This window comes from Saccopteryx leptura, chromosome 6 (genome assembly GCF_036850995.1).
Source record: "Saccopteryx leptura isolate mSacLep1 chromosome 6, mSacLep1_pri_phased_curated, whole genome shotgun sequence".
NCBI classification, from domain to species: Eukaryota; Metazoa; Chordata; class Mammalia; order Chiroptera; family Emballonuridae; genus Saccopteryx; species Saccopteryx leptura.
Genome location: NC_089508.1, coordinates 33,587,272 through 33,612,405, shown reverse-complemented (window position 1 = coordinate 33,612,405; position 25,134 = coordinate 33,587,272). Strand labels below are relative to the sequence as shown.

The 25,134-nt window shown below is 44.1% G+C and overlaps 1 protein-coding gene and 1 pseudogene across 1 annotated transcript in view; both read left to right on the top strand.

Moving 5' to 3' along the window:
• Positions 1-593: 593 nt before the first annotated feature.
• LOC136377032 (ankyrin repeat domain-containing protein 6-like) lies at positions 594-2,705 on the top strand (annotated as a pseudogene).
• A 3,211-nt stretch (positions 2,706-5,916) lies between these two features.
• ARG2 (arginase 2) overlaps positions 5,917-25,134 on the top strand; it is a 52,343-nt gene continuing 33,125 nt past the window's right edge. The window contains exons 1-2 of the mRNA XM_066388047.1: positions 5,917-6,133; positions 7,455-7,527. Of these exons, the coding sequence (XP_066244144.1) occupies positions 6,026-6,133; positions 7,455-7,527 (181 nt within the window). The 5' untranslated portion in view covers positions 5,917-6,025. The remainder of the gene's footprint in view (positions 6,134-7,454; positions 7,528-25,134) is intronic.

Genomic DNA, 25,134 nt, shown 5'->3' with positions numbered 1-25,134 from the left:
ACCTTGAGCCTGGGTCACATCCCAGGCAGGTGCTGTGGGCAGGGCTGGGTGTCCCTATGGTGGCAGCGCCTCTGCTCCACTGGATCCGTGGGCTTCCCCTCTCTGTACCTAGCAGGTTTGGGCTTCCCCTCTCTGTACCCAGCGGGTTTGCCTCGCAGACTGAGGGGGAAGCTCAAAGTGACATAAATTCTGAAAGAAAACTTTCCTTAAGCTACAGGTATCAAAGTCACTGACATTTCAGGAGGCTATAGGTGATGTACAAACTCATCCCTATTGTCCCCTTCACCCCCAGCACTGTCCCTGGCATCCATTCCTGCAGCGCAGACATCCAGCACCGGAGAAAGAGACCATGGTTGGAGTGCTCATTTTCACTTGCCAGTATGTGCCCTGGTTTGGAGAGGAGGTCATAACTGATTAGAGGAAAAAGGCCTGCACCTGGACTTTGAATTTCAGGAGGAAAGTCTCAAAGATAGTATAGTAATAAAGGCACCTGCCAATAATCGGGAACATCTGTCCCCCCATGGGTTCTGGCCTGGGCCAGTGGCATTGTGTGGAGCCTGTCCCTACCTGAAAACTTCTTTCTCTCCTAATTCATGAGCCGGCAGGATGTGGTAGCTGTGCTTTCAGAAGGCCTTCTCAGAGGCACATGTCAATTGGACAGTGTGGTTCAGCTCATCAACGACGGCACCACGGTAGCAGTTAGCAAGCATGGCTGAACACCCCTGGATCTCGCTGCCAATAAAGGCCATCTTTCTGTGGTCCAGCTCTTGCTGAAGGCTGGCTGTGACCTTGATGTTCAGGGTGATGGGAATCAGACCGCCTCGCGTTGGGCTGCGGTGGTGGGGAACATGAGGTCACCATGGTGCTCATCCAGGAGAGCTGTGCCCTGTACTCACAAGACAGGGACGCAATACGGCCCTGCACAAAGGGTCCTGGCACAGTTCAGCCAGTCAAGCTGCTTGTTAAAGCAGGAGCCAACGTGCTTGCCAAGAACAAGGTAGGGGATATGGCCCTGTACTGTCCTGTCAGAACAGCCACTCCCAGAGCACATGCATCCTCCTGTTGGGTGGGACCCACGCTGACCTCAAAAATAATGCAGGTGCCTGACCTGTGGTGGTTCGGTAGATAAAACATTGGCCTGGAACACTGAGGCCACCCATTTGAAACCCCGGTTTGCCTGATCAAGGCACATATGGGAGTTAATGTTTCCTGCTCCTCCCCTTCTCTCTCTCTCTCTCCTCTAAAAATGAATAAATAAAATCTTTTTTTTTTTAATTTTTTTATTTATTCATTTTAGAGAGGAGAGGGAGAGACAGAGAGAGAGAAGGGGGGGAGGAGCTGGAAGCATCAACTCCCATATGTGCCTTGACCAGGCAAGCCCAGGGTTTTGAACCGGCGACCTCAGCATTTCCAGGTCGACGCTTTATCCACTGCGCCACCACAGCTCAGGCAATAAATAAAATCTTAAAAAAAAATTTTAAATAATAATAATGCAGGTGACACCTGTTTGCATGTTGCCATGCGCTGTAATCTCTTGTTCATCCATAAGCTCCTCCTTAGTGCTTTCTTTTTTTTTTTTTTTTTTTGTATTTTTCTGAAGCTGGAAATGGGGAGAGACAGTCAGACAGACTCCCGCATGCGCCTGACCGGGATCCACCCGGCACGCCCACCAGGGGCAACGCTCTGCCCACCAGGGGTTGCCCCTCCGGGGCGTCGCTCTGCCGCGACCAGAGCCACTCTAGCGCCTGGGGCAGAGGCCAAGAAGCCATCCCCAGCGCCCGGGCCATCTTTGCTCCAATGGAGCCTTGGCTGCGGGAGGGGAAGAGAGAGACAGAGAGGAAGGGGGGGGGGTGGAGAAACAAATGGGCACTTCTCCTATGTGCCCTGGCCGGGAATCGAACCCGGGTCCCCCGCACGCCAGGCCGACTCCTTAGTGCTTTCTGTTCTGTCCATGCAAAGAGCCAGGCTGGAGATACAGCACTTCATATTGCTGCTTCCCTAAATCACAAGAAAGTGGTTAAAATCGTACTGGAAGCTGGAGCAGAGGAGATCAGTATTAATAATGCAGGCCAGACCCTGCTGGACACTGCCCACTACCACGATAATCTGGAAATTGCTCTTCTCCTCAGTAAAGCTCCCAGGTCTTACGTTTCAGTTGTGGGCAAAGCCTGAGGAAAAAGAGAGGCTTGAGGAAGAGAGGAGAGCTCAGTCTGTGCCAAGAGATGAGCTGGCACAAAGCAAGGGAAGAGCTTCTGCAGGAAACAACCAGAGCAGTGATCAGGCTGCGCAAATAAAAGAAGAGGCCCGATAAGATTTCCTATCAGCCTCTCCCCCGGAGCCCCGAGCAAAGAACAGCAGGAGGTGAAAGTCAGGGTCCAAAGTGTCAGCATTTTCTGACCCCACCCCACCTGCAGACCAACAATCTGCACACCGGAACTTGCACGCTCATAATACCCTAAAAAGAAACCCAGTTGTCGACGTTTACCCCAATCCTTTCCCCAACGGGTTCAGAGCAAACCAGTTCTACACACTGTACGGCAAGGACAGGAAAGTGATGCAGGCACCAATCAATATACAGTTGTCAGTGTGAACCCCTAATCGACAATCTGGAGAATCAGTAGGAGGCAACTGTGAAGGAGATCAAAATGCAACATTTGACTATGAGTTTCCAATTTTTCTCACATCCTATGAGTTGGAATTTTTGAGAACTAATAGTGCCCTTTTCTCACAGCCATACAATTGAAGGTAGAATAACTTGATATAAACTTTAGAGAGGCCCTGGCTGGTTGGCTCCTGCATCGGCCTGGCATGCAGGAGTCCCGGGTTCAATTCCCAGCCAGGGCACACAGGAGAGGCACCCATCTGCTTCTCCACCCCTCCCCCTCTTCTTCTTCTCTTTCTCTCTCTTCCCCTCCCACAGCCAAGGCTCCATTGGAGCAAAGATGGCCCGGGCACTGGGGATGGCTCTGTGGCCTCTGCCTCAGGCGCTAGAATGTCTCTGGTTGCAACAGAGTGACCCCCGGATGGGCAGAGCATCGCCCCTGGTGGGTGTGCCGGGTGGATCCCGGTCGGGCGCATGCGGGAGTCTGTCTGACTGCCTCCCTGTTTCTGGCTTCGGAAAAATACAAAAAACAAACAAACAAACAAAAAAAACTTTAGAGAAATCACCACAACAGCTCATACATAGACAATCTTTGTGCCTATTGCAGAAAGATCATCAGCGACGTTCTAACTGCAGACCGGAACAATCTAACAGACAGACTGCCTGCCTTCACTCCTTCTGAAGATGATTCAAGACAGACATCTAGAAATCTTGACTATATGCTTTCCGAACACAGAAACCGATATTATAGTCTGCTCCAATCATAAACCTCTACTTTTCTTTTGTTTTCATAGAGATGCCTCTTTATTAAATATCTGACTGCTTGCAGCATAGGTTTAACCTTGGGAGACCACTGGCATTACCCCCTCCTGAAATGAGACACAACTGTTTAACTGAATTGAACTTCTCTTACAACCGAGACTGGTTTAATGAGATATAGAACAATTGACCAATCCAACTTCTATAACAGGGGTCCCCAAACTAAGGCCCGCGGGCCACATGCGGCCCCCTGAGGCCATTTATCCGGCCCCACTGCACTTCCGGAAGGGGTACCTCTTTCATTGGTGGTCAGTGAGAGGAGCATAGTTCCCATTGAAATACTGGTCAGTTTGTTGATTTAAATTTACTTGTTCTTTATTTTAAATATTGTATTTGTTCCCGTTTTTTGTTTTTTTTTTTACTTTAAAATAAGATCTGTGCAGTGTGCATAGGGATTTGTTCATAGTTTTTTCTATAGTCTGGCCCTCCAATGGTCTGAGGAACAGTGAACTGGTCCCCTGTGTAAAAAGTTTGGGGACCCCTGCCTTACAATAATACCCTGCTTGTTTTGCTAAGGATTCAAAGACATTTCTTTTTTAAACCAGCAGGGGGAGACAGGTCTAAAATTTATTCTCTAAATAGAAACACACTGCCTTAAACTACAAAAGCTGCTTGGAATTATGTTGTTGCCATGGAGACTTCTGAAATATTTTGGAAAGTTGCATGTAAGATGACATCAGGTGAAATATTTTTCATGTGTTTACATAAAAAATTATTTTGGTAGGACTAACGTCCAGATTCCTATAAGCCATAGTGTCATAGTTAAGAGTTTGGAATCTGGAGTCACAGAGCTCTGTCACTTTCAAGCTACATGACTTTGGAAAAGTTACTTATCTTCTCTGATCCTAATTTCTTATCTTTAAAATAGTCTCTATAGCAGTCCCCCCTTATCCTTGAGGATATGTTTTAAGACACCCCCCCATGGATGCCTGAAACCACAGATAGTACTGAACCCTACTGTTATTTCTTATACATATATACCTTTCACTTAAAGGAAGCACTCTAGAGCTTCTCTTTGGCATATCTGAATTGCCAGCATCATTACTCTTGCATTTAAAGGCAATTTTTGAGTAAAATAAGGGTTACTTGAACGCAAACACTGTGATGATGTAATATGGGACAGTTGATCTGATAGCCAAGACATCTCCTGAGTGCCTAACGAGTGGGTATCTTACACAGCTGTGGATAAACCAGACAAAGGGATGATTTATGTCCCAGGCAGGATGGAGAAGAGTGGAGATTCATCAACAACTCAGAATAATATGCAATTTAAAACTTAAGAATTGTTTATTTCTTGAATTTTCCATTTCATATTTTCAGACCACGGTTGACCATGGGTAACAAACCTGGGAGAGCAAAACCAAGGATAAGGGGTGACTACTGTACTTGATAGAATTGTTACAGGGCACCTGACCTGTGGTGGCGCAGTGGATCAAGCATCAACCTGCAATGCTGAGGTCACTGGTTCAAAACCCTGGGCTTGCCTGGTCAAGGCATATATGGGAGTTAACGCTTCCTGTTCCTCCCTCCCTCCTCTAAAATGAATAAATAAATAAAAATTAAAATAAAAAAAAGAATTGTGCCTGACCTGTGGTGGCACAGTGGATAAAGCGTTGACCTGGAAATGCTGAGGTCGCCGGTTCGAAACCCTGGGCTTGCCTGGTCAAGGCACATATGGGAGTTGATGCTTCCAGCTCCTCCCCACCTTCTCTCTCTGTCTTTCCTCTCTTTCTCCCTCTCTGTCTCTCTCTCCTCTCTAAAATTAAAAAAAAAAAAAATTAAAAAAAAAAAAAAAAGAACTGTTAGAGGGCTAAAAGTTCTTAGAACCTTCGCTGGTTGCTATAATTAAACAATTATTATACTCTAGTTAATTGTTACTTTCAGCTTTTCAGCCTCTAAAATTTAGAAATAGTCCAGATATGTTGCTATGTTTAGTTTTTAATAACCAGTGCTTCCGTTATTTAGGTAAAGAATTGAAAACATCTAGAAGGTAATTGTTTTGTAAATCCTAATTTTCCCATCCACAATACCTAAAATGGGTGGGATTTTATTAACATGCCTGGCCCAGAGAGCTCTAATCTATATTTGATTTCCTAGCCTTCAATTCCCAAAGGTAAGTGCATTGCTGATCGTGAGCTCTGAGATGCAACGGAGCAACTGATGTCTGCTTGGTCTTGGAGGGGTACTCACATGGGATCGGGTCAGACCAAGCCCAGCCCAGCCGCTTCCCGCGAGTGGACACACCTGTCCGTAACCACGCTCTTAATGGCCAGTCTCTGATATTGGCTTTATGGCGTCAACCACAAGGGCTCGTCTCTGGAGGGGGAGCCGCCTCGGTCGGTGGTGGTGGTGGTGGTGGTGGGGTGACATCAGTGAAGGCGTGTTCGCCCGAGGAGCAGGGGCGGGGCCTGAGGGAAGGTGTGCGGGGGGCTGGTCGGGGGCACGGCCGTCGGGGCGGGGCCGTCGGGGCGGGGCCGTGACGTCTCGGGCTGCGCTGAGCGGCTTCCGCACCCGTAGGTAACCGCAGTTCCCGGCGGCGGCGCTCACTTGAGGCAGGAGCCGCACCGAGCAGCTTGTAGCTTGGCGACCTCCGGCGTTGCCCTCATGTCCCTAAGAAGCAGCCTCTTGCGTCTCCGGACGCAGGTGCATTTCGTCCTGAAAAAGTCTGTCCACTCTGTGGCTGTGATTGGAGCCCCATTCTCACAGGGACAGGTGAGAATTAGGATCTAACACCCTGGAGCAAAATCTCCTCCGCCCTCAGAACCTGACGGTGTGTGTGTGTGTGTGTGGGGGGGGGGGGGGATGGGGACGAAGAAGCGAGGAGAGGATGGGGAGAAACCTAGTAACCTAGTGGGGACGGACCTGCTGGGTTCCCGCGATTGGGCACCGGGAGAGCACGTGGGGTTTTCTCCGCTAGAAAACGGGGAAGGGGGAGGGGATGGAGGACACCCTGTGTGCGAATCAAACGGGGCAGCGAGCTGGCGGGTTTCTGCGGCCTCCCCGGGAGGAGCGAGAAAGTGGTGGGTCCCGCTTGGGGTGATGGAGGAGAGGGAGAGGATTCCAAAGAGAGGCTGAAGGAGGACAAATCGACGTGTATCTCCGGTGGAAAACAGCTAAAGAGAGCGAGCTCTAAGAATTCAGCATCCATTCTCAGCACTAATTAGAAAGGGAATTGGCGCTGGTCGCTCTAGCCGCGGGAGGACGGCGAGGGGCTGTTCTCTCCTCAATGAAGGGAACGTGCAGGGCATTTTCACAAACACCCCAGCTCACTGGTGGGGAAGCTCGGGATCTAGTCCCTGCCAGCCACACACCCAACAACCAGATCTTCACCTGGCTCAGCCTGTCCTGGCTTCCGCTTGCTCTTCACACATGAGCTTGGAAGATTAATTTGATTCCAGTGATTGTTGTTTTCCCCTCTTTCACCGCAAGTGTTCGAAATAACAAGATCTCATGTGAAAATAATGATAATGTCAGGTGTCCCGAGGGACCTGTTAGAGTAGGTCCCTCCCTCAGACTTGCTTTCCAATATTTCAGTTACCCATGGTCAACCGTGGCCTGAAAATATTAAATGGAAAATTCGATTAATAAACAATTCATAAGTTTTCAATTGCACACTGTTGTGAGCAGCATGATGAAATCTCGAGCAGTCCTTCTCTGTCCTGGCAAGACCAGCAGCATCCCTTTGTCCAGTGTATCCACGCCATCTGCACCACCCACTGGTGAATCACTTAGCCCTCTTGGTTATCAGATGACTGTTGAGATAGCTCACTGCTTGTTCTGCTAACCCTTATTGTTATAATTGTTATATTTTACTGTTGTTAATCTCTTACTGTGCCTAATTTATAAAGTAAACTTTATCATAGAATCTGGTACTATCTGAGATTTCAGGTTTCCACAGGGGTGTCCTGGAATGTATTCCTTGCAGATAAAAGAGTGGGGAGGCTACTGTATAAGATAGCAGATTTCTGTATTTTTATGAACTATAAATTTCAATCATCTTCCCTCACATCTCACTGTATAATTTATGTGTCAGAAAAGAAAAGGAGTGGAATATGGTCCTGCTGCTGTACGAGAAGCTGGCTTGATGAAAAGGCTCTCCAATTTGGGTAAGTGGGGGATCTGAGACGTCTGTGCAGGGAGGTAGCAGACCAGTTCAGAGTCTTCGATCCAGGGACCTCACAGCATGAGCTATGCATTGGCTTGGGAAGAGTCTTCCCTTGTATTTCATCTACAACTTAAGATCTGTCAGTCTTTTTTTTTTTTTTTTTTTTTTTTTTTTTACAGAGAGTAGGGATAGATAGGGACAGAGAGACAGGAACGGAGAGAGATGAGAAGCATCAATCATCAGTTTTTCGTTGCAACACCTTAGTTGTTCATTGATTGCTTTCTCATATGTGCCTTGACCGTGGACCTTCAGCAGACCAAGTAACCCCTTGCTCGAGCCAGCGACCTTGGGCCCAAGCTGGTGAGCTTTGCTCAAACTGGCAACCTTGGGGTCTCGAACCTGGGTCCTCTGCATCCCAGTCCGACGTTCTATCCACTGCACCACCGCCTGGTCAGGCTGCCAGTCTTCAGGCAAAGTCTTATTGCAATAAAGAGTGTGTGGAAGGGAAAGAGGTAGAGAGAGGGAGGGCCAGGAACAAGCTGCTAATGAGAGCAAAGTTGTGTAAGAATGCTAGCTCCGACTCGAACTTCACAGTCGACCTTTCCCTCTAGAAGTCTAGCCTTCCTCACTCAATCATGAGGTGCATTTGACTCATCAGTCTGGCCAGTTTCCTTCTTCAAATCATTTCTTCCCTAGGATTAACAGCTTTATATTACTATAAGCAGAGCCTTAGATTAGTGTTTTCTAAACTTTCCTAATTAGGAACATCAGTTGGGCTGCTTGTTAATAATACTTATTCCTAGGCCCCTTCATGAAAGAGTCTGATTTATTGGCACTGAGATAGGACCAGGGCATTTTCACAAATACCCCAGGTAATCAGAAGTAAAGTTGCAGTCCTGTAACTAGGATGGTACTCTAAATTTATAGAAGCAGAATCAATAGGACCCAGAGATGAATGCTATTTATAAAGTAATGGAGAACCCTTCTTTTAGAAATAGGGCACCAAATTCCATCACCTTTATGGTAGGAAGATTCTTCTCTATGTCTAACCCAAGTGCTTCTAGTGGATGTTAGGGGTCATTTCCTCCATTCATATTAGTACCATTCACATGTGTCTTTTCCAGAGCTGTAAGTGCAAAAGGCATGGCAACAGGAAGCTGTAGGTCCTGGAGCTAGTAATACAGAATCTAGGTGAGCTACAGTCCTCTCATTCCTGCTTTGAAACCTCCTCAGCTGATCATTGGGTCCATTCCAGATGGTTCATCTCCTCCAAAATACAGCGGAATAATGAAGTCACTGGAATCACTTTAAGTGTTCTTCATATGGATGGGCTACATATGGATATGGTATTTTGGGTTGAATGCTTAAAACTTTTCTTGTTAAGTAATTGAGGTTCCTTCTTCAATAAGGTTTCTTTCTTAATTATTTTAATTATTCCCCAAGTTCAGCACGATGATCAAAGATAAATTATTAGAATTTAGTTTTAATGTGTCACATGGTACCTAATGGAGGAGGTTTTTACTCTTGCTTGTAAGTGAGGATGCTGTCTCTTTAAATCAGCTCTACACATTCTGCCTTTTAAAAGCACTATTTTACACTGAAGACAGCAACCTCTGATAATCACTATTTTTAAATACTGGACAAATCTATGCAGCCCCTCTGATGAGCTGGGCCTGGCATTGCTCTCATTGCTTGCTCGTTGCTGGATTCAGCCTTCAGAGACTCCTGACAAGAATCACTTCCAGCCTCTCACACAGGAGACAATATTCAGTGGAGGCGCTGAATGAGGAGGATGGGCGCATTTGTAGCAGCCTCTTACTCATGCTTTGTAAGCCTCCTTTCCTGTCCCAGTTCATGGTATTTTTCCACTCCAACCTGAGGCAGCCATTCTCCCTTAAATACTATAATACTTCCTCTGCAAACTCTCAACCTAAAGTGATGTGTTTTGTTGTTCTTTTGTTTTTTATTTAAGATTTTATTTATTTTACAGAGGGGTGGCAGCAAGAAGTATTAACTCATAGCTGCTTCACTTCAGTTGTTCATTGCTTGCTGGTTGTATGTGCCTTGACCGGGCAAGCCTGGGGTTTCAAACCAGCGACCTCAGCATTCCAGGTTGACCCTCTATCCACTGCACCACCACATGTCAGGCTCCCTTTCATTTTTTTTTAATTTTATTAAATTTAATGCAGTGACATTGATAAATCAGGGTACATATGTTGAGAGAAAATATCTCTAGATTATTTTGACATTTGATTGTGCTGTATACCCCTCCCGCAAAGTTAAATTGTCTTCTGTCACCTTCTATCTGGTTTTCTTTGTGCCCCTCCCCTCCCCTAACCCCTCTCTCCTTCTTCACCCCATCCCCCCTCCCCCAACCCCCCTGTTGCCATCACATTCTTGTTCATGTCTCTGAGTCTCATTTTTATGTCCCTTCTATGTATGGATTCATCTCAGTTTTTTTTCTGATTTACTTATTTCACTCCGTATAATGTTATCAAGGTCCATCCATGTTATTGTAAATGATCCGATGTCATCATTTCTTATGGCTGAGTAGTATTCCATAGTATATATGTACCAAAGTTTTTTAATCCACTCGTCCTCTGACAGACACTTGGGCTGTTTCCAGATCTTCGCTATTGTGAACAATGCTGCCACAAACATGTGGGTGCATTTCTCCTTTTCGAGCCGTTCTATGGTGTCCTTGGGGTATATTCCTAAAAGTGGGATAGCTGGGTCAAAAGGCAGTTCGATTTTCAGTTTTTTGAGGAATCTCCATACTGTTTTCCACAGTGCCTGCACCAGTCTGCATTCCCACCAGCAGTGCAGGAGGGTTCCCTTTTCTCCACATCCTCACCAGCACTTATTCTGTGTTGTTTTGTTGATAAGCGCCATTCTGACTGGTGTAAGGTGATATCTCATTGTGGTTTTAATTTGCATTTCTCTAATGATTAGTGATGTTGAGCATTTTTTCATATGCCTATTGGCCATCTGTATCCCTTTCATTTTTAAACAATAGTTTTAGTTTTATAGTTTATATTCTTACGTTTCAGTTGATTGGTAGATCAATTGGTAGCCCAGACTGATGGTGAGCAGTCTGAAATAGAATCGCATTGCGTATTTATAAGATTGTGGCACTCAGCAAATTTCCAGCATGTGGTTGGGCTAATCTCCAGGAACACGTTAGAGAAAAGCACTGAGAGAAATTTCAATGCTCTATTCTGAAATAGTACCAAAATAACTTAAGTCCTTCAAGCACTTTCAAATAAACAGCATGGGTCAAATTTCAAGAGAGAGAAGACCCATGGAAAGGTAACTTTCACAAATCTCTTTGTTCCTTGCTCTCTGCTCTGATGTCACAGGCTGTCAGTGTTGCCATGGCATCAGTTAAACTTTCTGTTTTCAGAAATGAATGGATTTGACCTATTGTCTGGGTTTAGTGAGGACACTCAGTGGTTCCTCTCTCAGGTAGCCACTTAATTTTAACATGAAGAGAACCTAAGAGAAATAAAAGAGGCAATTGGCCTGGCAGGGCTCAGATGTAGTGCCTCTGCTCCCGATTCCGGCTGGCTCTGATAGCCATGGTAATTTGCCCTTTTTCCTTCAGAAGTAGAATGAGTATTCTGTGGGGAAAGGCAGCTGTAAACTAAGGTGAATGGTTTGAGGTCTCTCTCATTGTAGTTATGGTAACTTGACCTAGCTGTGGTAATCAAAAGAGGTGACAGCCTCTGGCACAACTATCCAAATGAATATGTCACTGTGACCAGGCCAAGAGTCCTGGAGTTCGGTAAGTCATTTGGGAGCTATCCTAACCCATTTGGAACATTTATTCCCATTTATTTGTCCCAATTTAGGATATCTGTTCTTTTTGTTCCATTGGCGTGCCATCAAAGAACCGGAATCTCTTTGGTTGAGATCCAAGAATCTAGTCTGCTTCAGCAAGAACTGATAAGAGGCCCTGAGAGAATTGTTTAAACATAAGGATCTGAGGTTTGAGAGCTGTTTCTCTGGAACAGATCAACATGTGAGTTCAGGGATTTGTATTTGCTTTCAGTGGTTGATGGAGAATGTTAGCAATCACAAGTTTAGTTGTTCGACAGTGATGCTTCAGCATGGTTCCCATCCGACCATTGATGCTTCAGCATGGTTCCCATCCGACCACTGATGCTTCAGCATGGTTCCCATCCGACCATTGATGCTTCAGCATGGTTCCCATCCGATCATTGATGCTTCAGCATGGTTCCCATCCGACCATTGATGCTTCAGCATGGTTCCCATCCGACCATTCCACGGAAATGGTCCATCTTGAGCAAGCTCACTGATTTTTCAGCCTTTATTTTTCTGGACAACTGACCACTTTATTCTTGAAATATTGTGTTAGCCAAGACTCCACTCTCTCCTGAGTCCTCCCTCTCCATTGACTGGTCCTTCCTGGACTCCTCTGTAGGATCCTCTTCCTCTTCCTAACCCTCAAATGCTGATGTCCCCACTTTTCCTCCAACTTTGCTCTAAGTAATCATAACTCTCACAGATGGCTCAAACTCAACAATTCTTTATCTTTTCCCTCAAATCTGCTTGTCTTGCTGTCTTTCCATTGTCTCTTTCATACTGTCATTCATTATCTACTCAAGTTGAACTGCAAGGCCGTCACAATTCTTTTTCCCTTTTGTCCCTTACATCTGCTGCTCACAGTCCTGATTTCACTGCTAAAGGGTTAGAATTCTCTGGTGGCACTGCTCTGGCTCTGCCCTCTCCTTCTCACACCTGGCTATAACTTTCCAATGGTGTTTCTTGCCCCGTATTTGCCTTTCTCAGTTCATATTCTTTCCTGCCACCAGAGTGTTCTAACTAAGACTGTACTTCTCCTTTGTTTAAAGTCTTTCTATTGCTCTTTTACATGCAACGATGCTTCTCAATTTTGTCAGATGCCATCTAATTTGCCACATTGTATATTTTGGTGTTTTTTTTTTAAGTTTTTTTTTAGCTTTTATTTATTCATTTTAGAGAGGAGAGGAGAGAGAGAGAGAGAAAGAAGGTGTGTGTGTGGCGGGGAGGAGCAAGCAGCATCAACTCCCATATGTGCCTTGACCAGGCAAGCCCGGGGCTTCAAACTGGCAACCTCAGCGTTCCAGGTCGACGCTTTATCCACTGCACCACCACAGGTCAGGCTGGTGTTTTTTTAATTGGCTTTAAAGCTTCATACTTTTATTTTTTAATTTATTGGCAGTAGCATTGGTTAATAACATTATGTTTCGTGTGTACAGTTCTATAATACAGCATCTGTATATTGCATTGTGTCAGGCTCACTACTCACACTCTAGTCTTCTGTCACCCCTTTCTCCTTTCCCTACCCCCTTACCCCTCTGGTAACCACCATACTGTGTGTGTACCTATGACTTTGTTCATTTGTTGCTTTCTCTTTTTTATCCCGCATTCGAGTGAAATGATTCTTGTCCTTTTCCAACTGACTTGTTTCACTTAGCATGATACTCTTAAGATCCATCCATGTTTTCACAAACGGCACTATCTCTTTTTATAGCTGTGTACTATTCCATTGTACATATGTACCACAGCTCCTTTATCAATCTGTCAAAGGACACTTAGCTTGTTTCCACATCCTAACTATTATGATTGATGCTGCAGTGAACAATAGGGATGCATATATCTTTATGCATGTTTTCAAATTTTTTTGGGTAGGTAACCAGAAGAGAGATTGTTGGGTCATATGTAGCTTTATTCTTTTTTTTTTTTTTATGTGCCTTGACCGCAGGCCTTCAGCAGACTGAGGTCTTCCACATCCCAGTCCGACGCTCTATCCACTGTGCCACCACCTGGTCAGGCTCTTTTTTTTTTTTTTTACAGGGACAAAGAGAGAGTCAGAGAGAGGGATAGATAAGGACAGACAGACAGGAACAGACAGAGATGAGAAGCATCAATCATCAGTTTTTTGTTGCGACATCTTAGTTGTTCATTGATTGCTTTCTCATATGTGCCTTGACTGCGGGCCTTCAGCAGACCGAGTAACCCCTTACTTGAGCCAGCGACCTTGGGTCCAAGCTGGTGAGCTTTTTGCTCAAGCAGGATGAGCCCGCGCTCAAGCTGGCGACCTCGGGGTCTTGAACCTGGGTCCTTCTGCATCCCAGTCTGATGCTCTATCCACTGCATCACCACCTGGTCAGGTGGTAGCTTTATTCTTTTTTTTTTTTTTTTTTTCCTGAAGCTGGAAACGGAGAGACAGTCAGACAGACTCCCGCATGCGCCCGACCGACCGGGATCCACCCGGCAGGCCCACCAGGGGCAACGATCTGCCCCTCCGGGGGGTCGCTCTGCCGCGACCAGAGCCACTCTAGCGCCTGGGGCAGAGGCCAAGGAGCCATCCCCAGCGCCCGGGCCATCTTTGCTCCAATGGAGCCTTGGCTGCGGGAGGGGAAGAGAGAGACAGAGAGGAAGGGGGGGGGGTAGAGAAGCAAATGGGCGCTTCTCCTATGTGCCCTGGCCGGGAATCGAACCCGGGTCCCCCGCACGCCAGGCCGACGCTCTACCGCTGAGCCAACTGGTCAGGGCCTAGCTTTATTCTTATTTTGAGGAAACTCCATACTGTTTTCTATAGTGGCTGAACTAACTTACATACCCACCAGCAGTGTATGAGGGTTCTCTTTTTCCCACACCCTCTCCAACACTTATTTCTTCTCATTGAAAGTAGCCATTCTTTTATTTATTTATTTATTTATTTATTTATTTATTTATTTATTTATTTATTACAGAGACAGAGAGTGAGTCAGAGAGAAGGATAGACAGGGACAGACAGGAATGGAGAGAGATGAGAAGCATCAATCATTAGTTTTTCATTGTGCGTTGCGACACCTTAGTTGTTGTTCATTGATTGCTTTCTCATATGTGCCTTGACTGTGGGCCTTTAGCAGACTGAGTAACCCCTTGCTGGAGCCAGCGACCTTGGGTCCAAGCTGGTGAGCTTTTGCTTAAATTAGATGAGCAGGCGCTCAAGCTGGCGACCTCGGGGTCTCGAACCTGAGTCCTCTGCATCCCAGTCCAACGCTCTATCCACTGCGCCACGCCTGGTCAGGCGAAAGTAGCCATTCTAATGGGTGTAAGTAGCCATTCTAATGGCCATCTGTATAACTTCTTGGGGAAAATGTCTGTTCAGGTCCTCTACCCATTTTTTCATTGGAGTATTTGGGCGGAGTTTTCTTTGTTGAGTTTTTTTTTTTTTTTATATTAGCCACTTATTGGAGGTATCATTTGCAAATATATCCTCCCATTAGGTGGGTTGCCTTCTTGTTTTGTTGATAATTTCTTTTTCTGTGCAAAAGCTTTTTAGTTTGATGTAGACCCCTTCATTATTTTAATTCAATTAATTTCCCTTGCTTTTGGGGTCAAGTTCACAAAAAAACTCCTTTGAGACCAAGGTCCATAAATTTAGTGCCTATGTTTTCTTCTATATATTTTGTTTCACATCTCATATTAAAGTCTTTAATAAATTTTGAGTTAATTTTTGTGTATGGTGTCAGATAACTGTCTAGTTTCATTCTTTGGCATGTGGCTTTCCAGTGTTCCCAACACCACTGATTGAAGAGGTTCTCCTTTTGCCATTGTATGTTTTTCGCTCCTTTGTCAAAAATTAGTTGCCCATGTATGTGTGGGTTTATTTTTGGACTCTCAGTTCTATTCCATTGGTCTGTGTATCTGTTTTTCTGCCAGTATCATACTGTTTTGATTATTGTATTGTAGCCTTGTAGCATAATTTAAAATCAGGGAGTGTGATAACTCTCTAGGTTTGTTCCTTTTTCTCTGGATTGCTTTGGCTGTTTGGTGTCTCTTGTGGTTCCATACAAATATAATTTTTTTGTTTGTTTTTATTTCTTTGAAAAATGCCATTGGAATTTTGATTTCATTAAATCTGTATTACTGCTTCAGCTAATATGGCCTTTTTAATATGTTAATTTTTCCATAATACATTATGTTAATGTATTATGTGTTATTCTCTATCCATGAACAGAGAATATCTCCATTTCTTTGTGTCTTTAATTTCTTTCAATAGTGTCTTGTAGTTTTCATGAATAGGTCCTTCACTTCCTTTGTTTATTCCTAGGTGTTTTACCCATTTTCTTGCTATTGCAAATAAGATTGTTGTCTTCACTTTTTCTTTAAGATTTTATTTATCAATTTTAGAATTAGGAGAGAGAAAGAGAGAAAGGTGGGGCCAGAAGTGGGAAGCTTCAACTTGTAGTAGTTGCTTCTCATATGTGCCTTGACCAGGCAAGCCCTGGGTTTTGAACTGGCAACCTCAGCATTCCAGGTCAACGCTTTATCAACTGTGCCACCACAGGTCAGGCATTTTCTTCATTTCTTTTCTGATATTTTATTGTTAGTATATAAATATGCAAAGTATATTTGTATTACTGATTTGTATCCTGCAACTATATTGTATGTTTATTGTTTCTAATAGTGTTTTGGGTAAAGTCTTTAGGGTTTTCTCTATATAGAATCATGTCATCTGAAAATAATGACAGTTTTACTTCTTCATTCCCAGTTAGGATGCCTTTTATTTCTTTTTCTTGCTTGATTGCTCTGGCTAGGACTTCCAGTACTATGTTAAATAACAGAGGTGCGAGTGGACATCTTTGCTTTATTCCTGATCTTAAAGGAAAAGCTTTCAGTTTTTTATTGTTGACTGTATTACCTGAGGGTTTATCACATGTGGCTTTTATTATGTTTAGGTACTTTCCTTCTATACCTATTTTATTGAGTGTTTTAATCATAAATATATCTTGTCAAATGCTTTTTCCTGCATCTATTGATGAGATCATATGATTTTTATCTTTTATTTTGTTAATGTGGTGTATGACATTAATTGGTTTGCTTGTGTTGAATCATCCTTGTATCCCTGGAATGAACACTTGATCATGATATATTATCTTTTTAATGTATTATTGTATTTAATTTGCTAATATTTTGTTGAAGCTTTTTGCATCTATGTTCATCAGATAATGGCCTGTAATACATTTTTTGTGTGTGTTGTCCTTGCCTGGTTTTGGTGTCAGTGTATTGTTGGCCTCATAAAAGTAGGATGTATTTTCTCTTCTTCAATATTTTGGAAGAGTATGTGGCTGAAACAACTTTGCAGATAGAGGGAGTTTCTTCTGCCCACATAGTTGGCATCATGAATAGGATACCTCACTGGCTGGGCAGTGCTTATGCTGAAGCTCCTGCAGTAGAAAGATCCTGAGACTTCTAGAATGAGCAGACAAAGGTTAAAATTCTTGCCTGGGCACACTCCTGAATCTTTATATGCAGAGTCTGGTCATGTACTCTTCCAAAAAAATTTAGATTAGCAGGAGAAAACTTAGAGTCATGTACCGTCTAAATTGCTATATTTATTTTGGTTTTTTATTTTTTTGATTGGATCTAAAGTTTCATACTTTAAAATTAACCTGTCCCTACTATAAACAATGAAATCTCAGGCTTGTGCTAGATACATCTTTCTAATACATTTTCATTTTAATAGTTTTACATTTTGGTATTTGTCCTTCAACCATGACTGGTGTGTGTTCCACACTTAACCAATACTATAGGTCCTCCATAATTTGACCTTCATCTAGCTTTTTAGACTTATCTTCACCCACATCTCACCTTGTTTTCATTTCAGCAAGGGCTATGAGCACTTGACCTAAGCTCCACCAACAGAGGCACCCATCCTAAACTTTGATTTGAAATTCAAGGAGAAGGGGAAGCAAAGAACTCATTTTGTGATGGGCACTGATGGCAGCAGCAGAGCAGTAGCTTCTGTCCAGTGTCAGGGGGATCAGCCATGCAAGCTGCTAGTGCCTTTCTCTAATAATGGAGGCGACAGCAACAGCATCATTACTGTTCCGTCCTGCAATGTGATCGTTGGGGCCATTATTTCTGCCAGTCTGGCCTTTAAACCGGATTTGGGCCCTCTTAATTAAAGATTCTGTGAATTACACACACACACACACACACACACACACACACACACACACACACACACACACACACAGTTCTATGAATTATACGAACTGAGCAGATTGCTTTTCTGCTGGAATTAGCCAGAACAGGTTTCGGCCGTCTGAAACTTAAAGAACCTGATTGATGATAAAACAGTTTACAAATTCCATTGAGAAACAAAATTTTAGAGATAGAAACAAAAATTTGGAGATAGAAAGATGCCTGGAGTGTTCAAGGACCAAAAAGCTATTTTTGGGCTCTAGCCAGTGGTTCCACGTGGGAAGAGGAGGGCTTTCTACTCTTCGTTTTTTCAAGAAATGCCAGAAATCTAAATTTTTTAAAAAATTATTTTTATTTCTTCATTTTAGAGAAGAGAGATAGAGAGAAAGAAAGAGAGAAGGGGAGGAGGAACAGGAAGCACCAACTCCCATATATGCCTTGACTGAGCAAGTCCAGGGTTTTGAACCAGCAACCTCAGCGTTCCAGGTTGATGCTTGATCCACGGCGCCACCACAGGTCAGGCCAGAAATCTAGATTTTAATGGGAAATTTGAATTGTTTTAAAAAAAATGTGATACATCCACACAATGGAATATTATTGAGCCATAAAAAGGAATGAATTGCTAATTCATGCTACAACATGGATGAACCTTGAAAAAGCATTACACTAAGTGAAAGAGGCAGACACAAAGGCCACATATTGTATGATTGTTACATGAAATGTCCAGAATAGGCAAATCCTTAGAAAGAGAAAGTAGATCAGTGGTTCCCAGGTCCTGGGGGGAGAGGGGAACGGGGAGTGACTGCTAATGGGTACTACTTTCTTTAGGGAGTATGATGAAGCTTTCCCGGAAGTAGTAATGTGCTGGCGCCTCACAAAAGCATAGATTACCAATGATGAGCCTGAATATAGGCAGATGTATTATTGGAACTTGGAAAATTTAAGTATAACTATATCCTTCCTGCTTATAAAAGCAGCAAATAATTGAACGCACCTCTTTTATTTCAAAGTTGTTATATATCTAACATTTACCATGTTCTAGACACTGTGCTAAGTTCTTACTATTTTGTCATTCTTAATATGTTAAAAGCAAATTATGATACCCATTAGGATGGCTAACATAAAAAAAGAATTAACATGTTGGTAGGAAGTGGAGATACTGGAACACGTGCACCTGGTGGGAATGTAAAGTGATATAGGCACTGTGGAAAACAGTATGATGGTTCCTCAGAAAGTGAAAAATATGATCCAGCAATTCCATTCTGGGCATATATCCAAACATTGAAAGTGAGGTCTCGAAGTGATATTTGTACAGCATTACCCATAGTAGCCAAAAGGTGGACACAACGCAAATGTCCATTGATGGATGAGTGCATGAGCAAAATATGGTACATATGTAACATTGGAATATTATTCAGTCTTAAAAAGGAAGGAAATTCTGCCTGACCAGGCAGTGGCACAGTTGGTAAAGCATCAGACTGGGATGCAAAGGACTGAGGTTCAAGACCCCAAGGTCACCAGTTTGAGCGCAGGCTCATCTGGTTTGAGCAAAGCTCACCCAGCTTGGACTCAAGGTTGCTGGCTCGAGCAAGGGGTCACTCAATCTGCTGAAGGCCCACGGTCAAGGCACATATGAGAAAGCAATCAATGAACAACTAAAGTGTCACAATGAAAAACTGATGATTGCCTGACCAGGCGGTGGCGCAGTGGATGGAGCGTTGTACTGGGATGCGGAAGGACCCAGGTTCGAGACCTCGAGCTCACCAGCTTGAGTGCGGGCTCATCTGGTTTGAGCGGGGGCTCACCAGCTTGGACCCAAGGTCGCTGGCTCTAGCGGGGGGTTGCTTGGTCTGCTGAAGGCCCACGGTCAAGGCACATATGAGAAAGCAATCAACGAACAACTAAGGTGTTGCGACGCACAAGGAAAAACTGATGATTGATGCTTCTCATCTCTCTCCGTTCCTGTCTGTCTGTCCCTGTCTATCCCTCTCTGACTCTGTCTCTGTAAAAAAAATAAATAAAATTAAAAAAAATTTATTTAAAAAAAAAACACAAAAAAACAAAAAAAACCCTGATGATTGATGCTTCTCATCTCTCCGTTCCTGTCTGTCTGTCCCTATGTATCCCTCTGACTCTCTCTCTGTCTCTGTGTTAAAAAAAAAAAGGGAAGGAAATTCTGATATATGCTATAATATATGCTTGAAAACATTGTGCTAAAGGAAATACACCAGTCTCAAAAAGACACATACACGTACATTTACAAGGCACCTAAAATAGTTAAATTCCCAGAGACAGAAAGTAGAACGGTGTTTCCAGGGACTGGGAGAGAAGGAATGGAGAGATATTATTTAATGGGTACAAAATTTCAGTTTTGCAAGATGAAAAGAGTTCTGGATATGGATGGTGTTGAAAGTTACAGCACAATGATGAATGTACTTAATGCCACTTAAAAATAGTTTAAGATAATTATTTTTATGTGTATTTTACCACAATTGAAAATAAAAAAGGGAACATTTAAAAGTAAATTAGGGCCTGACCTGTGGTGGCGCAGTGGATAAAGCATCGACCTGGAAATGCTGAGGTCGCCAGTTCGAAACCCTGGGCTTGCCTGGTCAAGGCACATATGGGAGTTGATGCTTCCAGCTCCTCCCCCCTGTCTCTCTCTCCTCTCTCTCTCTCTCTCTCCCTCTCTCTCTCCTCTCTAAAAAGAATAAATAAAATAAAAATTAAAAAAAAAAGTAAATTAGGATAGCCTGACTGGTGGTGGCACAGTGGAAGAGCGTTGACCTGGGATGCTGAGGTCCAAGATTTGAAACCCCAAGGTCGCCTGCTTGAGCACGAGCTCATCTGGCTTGAGTGTGGGGTCCCCAGCTTGAGCATGGGATCTTCAACAGGATCCCATGGTCACTGGGTTGAGCCTAAGGTCTCTGGCTTGAGCAAGAGATCATCGGCTCGGCTGGTGAACAATTAAAGTACCACAACTACGAATTGATGCTTCTCATTTTTTGCCCTTCCTGTCTGTCTGTCTGTCTGTCTGCCTCTTTCTCTTTCTGTGTGTCTCTCTCTTGCTAAAAAAAAAAAAAAAAAAAAAAAGGCACACTCCCAGCTAAAACTCCTGCCTCTCTAGATGGGAAGAATAGATATTGGACAGGTATCACTTAGCCCACCATCTCCCTGGGCTCTAGATCCCTTGCCCTCCTGTGTTCTGAGGGTCCTTGATCCTGTAGTTGTCCCTTCTCGCCACTTGTTTCTCAGTTTCTACTAACCTGTCCTTTCGATAATTAATCTTATCTAATCTACCTGCCACCCCCTTGGCCTGTGTAATCTTCTAGATGTTATAGTTATTTTGTTTCCCTTCTGAGCCATAACTATCTTGCTTTCCCCACTGCCCTCTTACACTTCAACTTGCCATAGTAGTGTCCTGACCCATCACTGAAATGAAACTGGTTTTGTTGAGGTAGGAGACCTGATACTTTCTAACGTTGTAGACAACATTCACCTTATTTTAATTAATTTTATTTATTTATTCATTTTAGAGGGGGGAGAGAGAGAGAGAGAGAGAGAAAGAGAAGAAGGGGCCCTGGCCGGTTGGCTCAGTGGTAGAGCGTCAGCCTGGCGTGCAGAGGTCCCAGGTTCGATTCCCGGCCAGGGCACACAGGAGAAGCGCCCATCTGCTTCTCCACCCCTCCCCCTCTCCTTCCTCTCTGTCTCTCTCTTCCCCTCCCGCAGCCGAGGCTCCATTGGAGCAAAGATGGCCCGGGCGCTGGGGATGGCTCCTTGGCCACTGCCCCAGGCGCTAGAGTGGCTCTGGTCGCAACAGAGCGACGCCCTGGAGGGGCAGAGCGTCGCCCCCTGGTGGGCGTGCCGGGTGGATCCCGGTTGGGCGCATGCGGGAGTCTGTCTGACTGTCTCTCCCCGTTTCCAGCTTCAGAAAAATACAAAAAAAAAAAAAAAAAAAAAGAAAGAGAGAGAAGGGGGGAAGGAGCAGGAAGCCTCAACTCCCATATGTGCCTTGACCCGGCAAGGCCAGGGTTTTGAACCGGCAACCTCAGCATTACAGGTCAACGCTCTATCCACTGCGCCACCACAGGAGGTCAGGCACATTCACCTTATTTGAATTTGAAACATAAACCATTCCTTCCTTACTGAAACTGACACCACTCTCTTCTGGTTTTAACTCTTCTGGTTCCTATGCTAAATCTTCTACTTCCTACTCCTTCCATGTGGGTGGTCCTCAGGGTTCTGTGCTTGATCCTCTGCCTTTATGTTATCTGGGTTGACACTGTCCATTTCCATGGCTTTCCAATCGCCTGTTTGCTAAGGCCTCCGAAGCTTAGTCTCCAGCACTTATTTCCCCTCCCAGCTCCACACCTGTATGCAAGCAGGCCTAGATGTATCTTCTCTTTTTATTATGGAAGCGTTCAATCATAACAATATTAGAAGTGGGAACATGATGAATTGCATGCATCTATCACCCAGCATCAATCATCAGTACACAGCAATATTTTTCACCCTACCTCCATACCTTTTGAAGCAAATGAGATATCATAGTTTTGTCTGCAAATATTTCATTATATATCTTTAAAATAAAAGAATTCTTTAAAACTTTTTCACAATACCATTATCACACTTGGAATAAGTTAATATCAACCCAGTGTTGAGTAAATATAATTTTTAGAAATCTCAACTGAGAAAACCTTTCCACAAAAGAAGAGGAAGAAAACGTTTTATTATTAAATAAGCATTAAATCAGGCAATCTGCTAACAGGTTGCAAAGACAAAGAAATCTCACCCTTTTATATAGCCAAGCAGGTGCAAGTCGTTAGATGTTTTCAAGCTAAATAACTAGTCCTCCAGTAAGAGGATCTGATAGTACCTTTTGTCACATAGAGCACTTCCTAAATTAAGGAAATTGGAATGGCCTCCTGGGTTGGTTGATTGGTTTTACCTGGAAGGGACTTTTCATATCTTAACTCAGAAGGTAGTTTTGCAAATTAGAGCAAGGCACCCACCGCCTGTGCCCACAGAAGTTAGCCTATTCTGCTCCCACAGGAAATGGGAAGTGGGGAGGGGCTAGGTATTTGCATTTCAAAAAGACAGTTCCCAGATCCTTGAGGAAACATTCTTGGGTTGTGAGACTGGGAAGAGGCTCATTTAGTCATTTATAAAGGTTTACAAACATTTGAAAAGGACAGAGAAAGAAATTCTGAAAAGGAGGGAATAAGTCTATTCCTTCATTTTCGACATTTGTGTCTGCCCTTGCACCTTTTAATGTTCTCACTGCTCCTATTAACTTACACTTTTTATGTTTATTTTTTACCATTTCCTCAGCACCCTGCATTCTCTCCTCTATCACTCTGCAAACATGGCTTCTTTCTCTGCCTCTTCTTCCAGCAAACATTAGCAAGACAATGGCCCTTCCCAAGCAGGAGGGTAATTTGCAATTTCACAGACCCACATATACCTGGTGCTGCCCAGTCCCCAATGCAAGCTATTAGTGAACAAACATAAAAATCCTGTTTTACAAATTTATTTGACCAACAGTAGTCTCCTGCTGTGCAACCAAACTAGTTTGCCCATGTAGCCGGTAAGTACGATGCTAATGGCATAAGCCAAAACACTCAAATCTCTATTTTTTTTTAATTTATTTTTTTACAGGGACAGAGAGAGAGTCAGAGAAAGAGATAGATAGGGAGAGACAGACAGGAACGGAGAGAGATGAGAAGCATCAATCATCAGTTTTTCGTTGCGACACCTTAGTTGTTCATTGATTGCTTTCTCATATGTGCCTTGACCGCGGGCCTTCAGCAGACCGAGTAACCCCCTGCTCGAGCCAGCGACCTTGGGTCTAAGCTGGTGGGCATGTTTTTATTTTGCTCAAGCCAGATGAGCCTGCGCTCAAGCTGGCAACCTCGGGGTCTCGAACCTGGGTCCTCGGCATCCCAATCCAACGCTCTATCCACTGCGCCACCGCCTGGTCAGGCTCAAATCTCTATTTTTTTAAGTTTTCCTGGGAGTGAGCATCATAAACTCGAGACATATGTCGAGACTGCTGTAACTTGTGGGCCCCTTGTAGGTTCCTCCTGTTATTTCCTTCTTCCTTGCAGTTTATTTGTAGAAGAAACTAGATCATGGGTCTGCGGACTGTCTCAGTTTGGATTTTGCAGATCACATCCTGTAAAGCCAGTAGCCACGGCCACCATCAGAGCTGCCTGGCCCATGCAGGTTCGCATTAGATTTGGACAGACGGTAATGAAACAACGGAGCCAATAACTGGTGGGCCATTACCTTTAATCCTAGCTTGCACCCCACGGGCAAGTAAAAACACACACTGGGCTCCAAAACCCACTCATTCAGTGCTTACAAAGCTACTGATTTATCTGAGTTTCCTAGAATCAAAGGTTTCTAGCTCACTAGCCTTATTCACCTCTGTTCCCCATCTCCTTCTCCCTGCACAAACTGCACAAACTGGCTTCTCCTTCAGCATTCTGCGATCTTGGCTGCTTCTCCTCTCCTCCACGTGGGCTTTATCTGCTCTCCTCTTTGCTCTCCTCCTAGAACATAATCCCTCTTCCCTGGAACAACGTGATCTCTCCTTTTAAAACCTTTTGGCGCAAAAGCCCTTTCCCAATACACATTAATATAATCATGCCCATCCCAAGCAAGAAGGGCAACTAATATTATCACCTGGGTGACGGGCTTCCACGTGAGCAGCACCATCTTTAACAAAGTAAGCATAATATATATATTTCATCTGTCCAACACATCCCCATGTCATCTTATGACATGTTTTTTTGTCCTCTGTATTTCCTGTAAATTGGTAATTGGATCAAGATCAGATTTAGGTTCAATTTCTTTTTTCTGGCAATTCTGCTTGATAGACTGCTGTATACACTTTGATCAGAAGTGATGTTATCAGCCATTAAATATTGCCTAGAATTGAGTCAATAACTTGTTTCTGTTTGCTGCAAAGTCAGCTCTTGGTTCTTGAGTCTGGCAAAGAAAGAATTCAGAGCCAAGCTAGCACAAGAGGAAGTTTATTTAAAATGCAAAATGAAAATATACCCAAAGAGAAAAATTAAGTGGCTGCTCAAAGGCTGCCTTTTAGAAAGTCAGAAAGGCAGACCCTGCCTGGCTCAGTGGTAGAGCATTGGCCCGGTACATGGATGTCCTGGGTTCGATTTCTGGTCAGGGCACACGGGAGAGGTACCCATCTGCTTTTCTACCCCTCCCCCTCTCACTTCTCTCTCTTTCTGTTCTCCTCCTGAAGCCATGTCTCTATTGGAGTGAGTTGGCCCCGGGTGCTCTGGATAGCTCCATGGCCTCTGCCTCAGGTGCTAAAAAGAGCTTAGTTGCTGAGCAATGGAGCAACCCCCAGATGGGCAGAGCATTGCCCCCTAGTGGGCTTGCTGGGTGGATCTCAGTTGGGGCACATATGTCTGCCTCCTCTCCTCTCACTGAATAAAATAAAAAGGACGTCACAGAGGCAGAAGAAGTAAGCTAGTTGGGCTGTATGGACTCAACAAATAAGTTATCAAAGCAAAAGAAGGGCCCTTGGAGGCAGGGTCAGAAGTGTAGCCGGGGATGAGCTGCTGCTGCCTACTGCTCCCCTGGTTGCATGTCT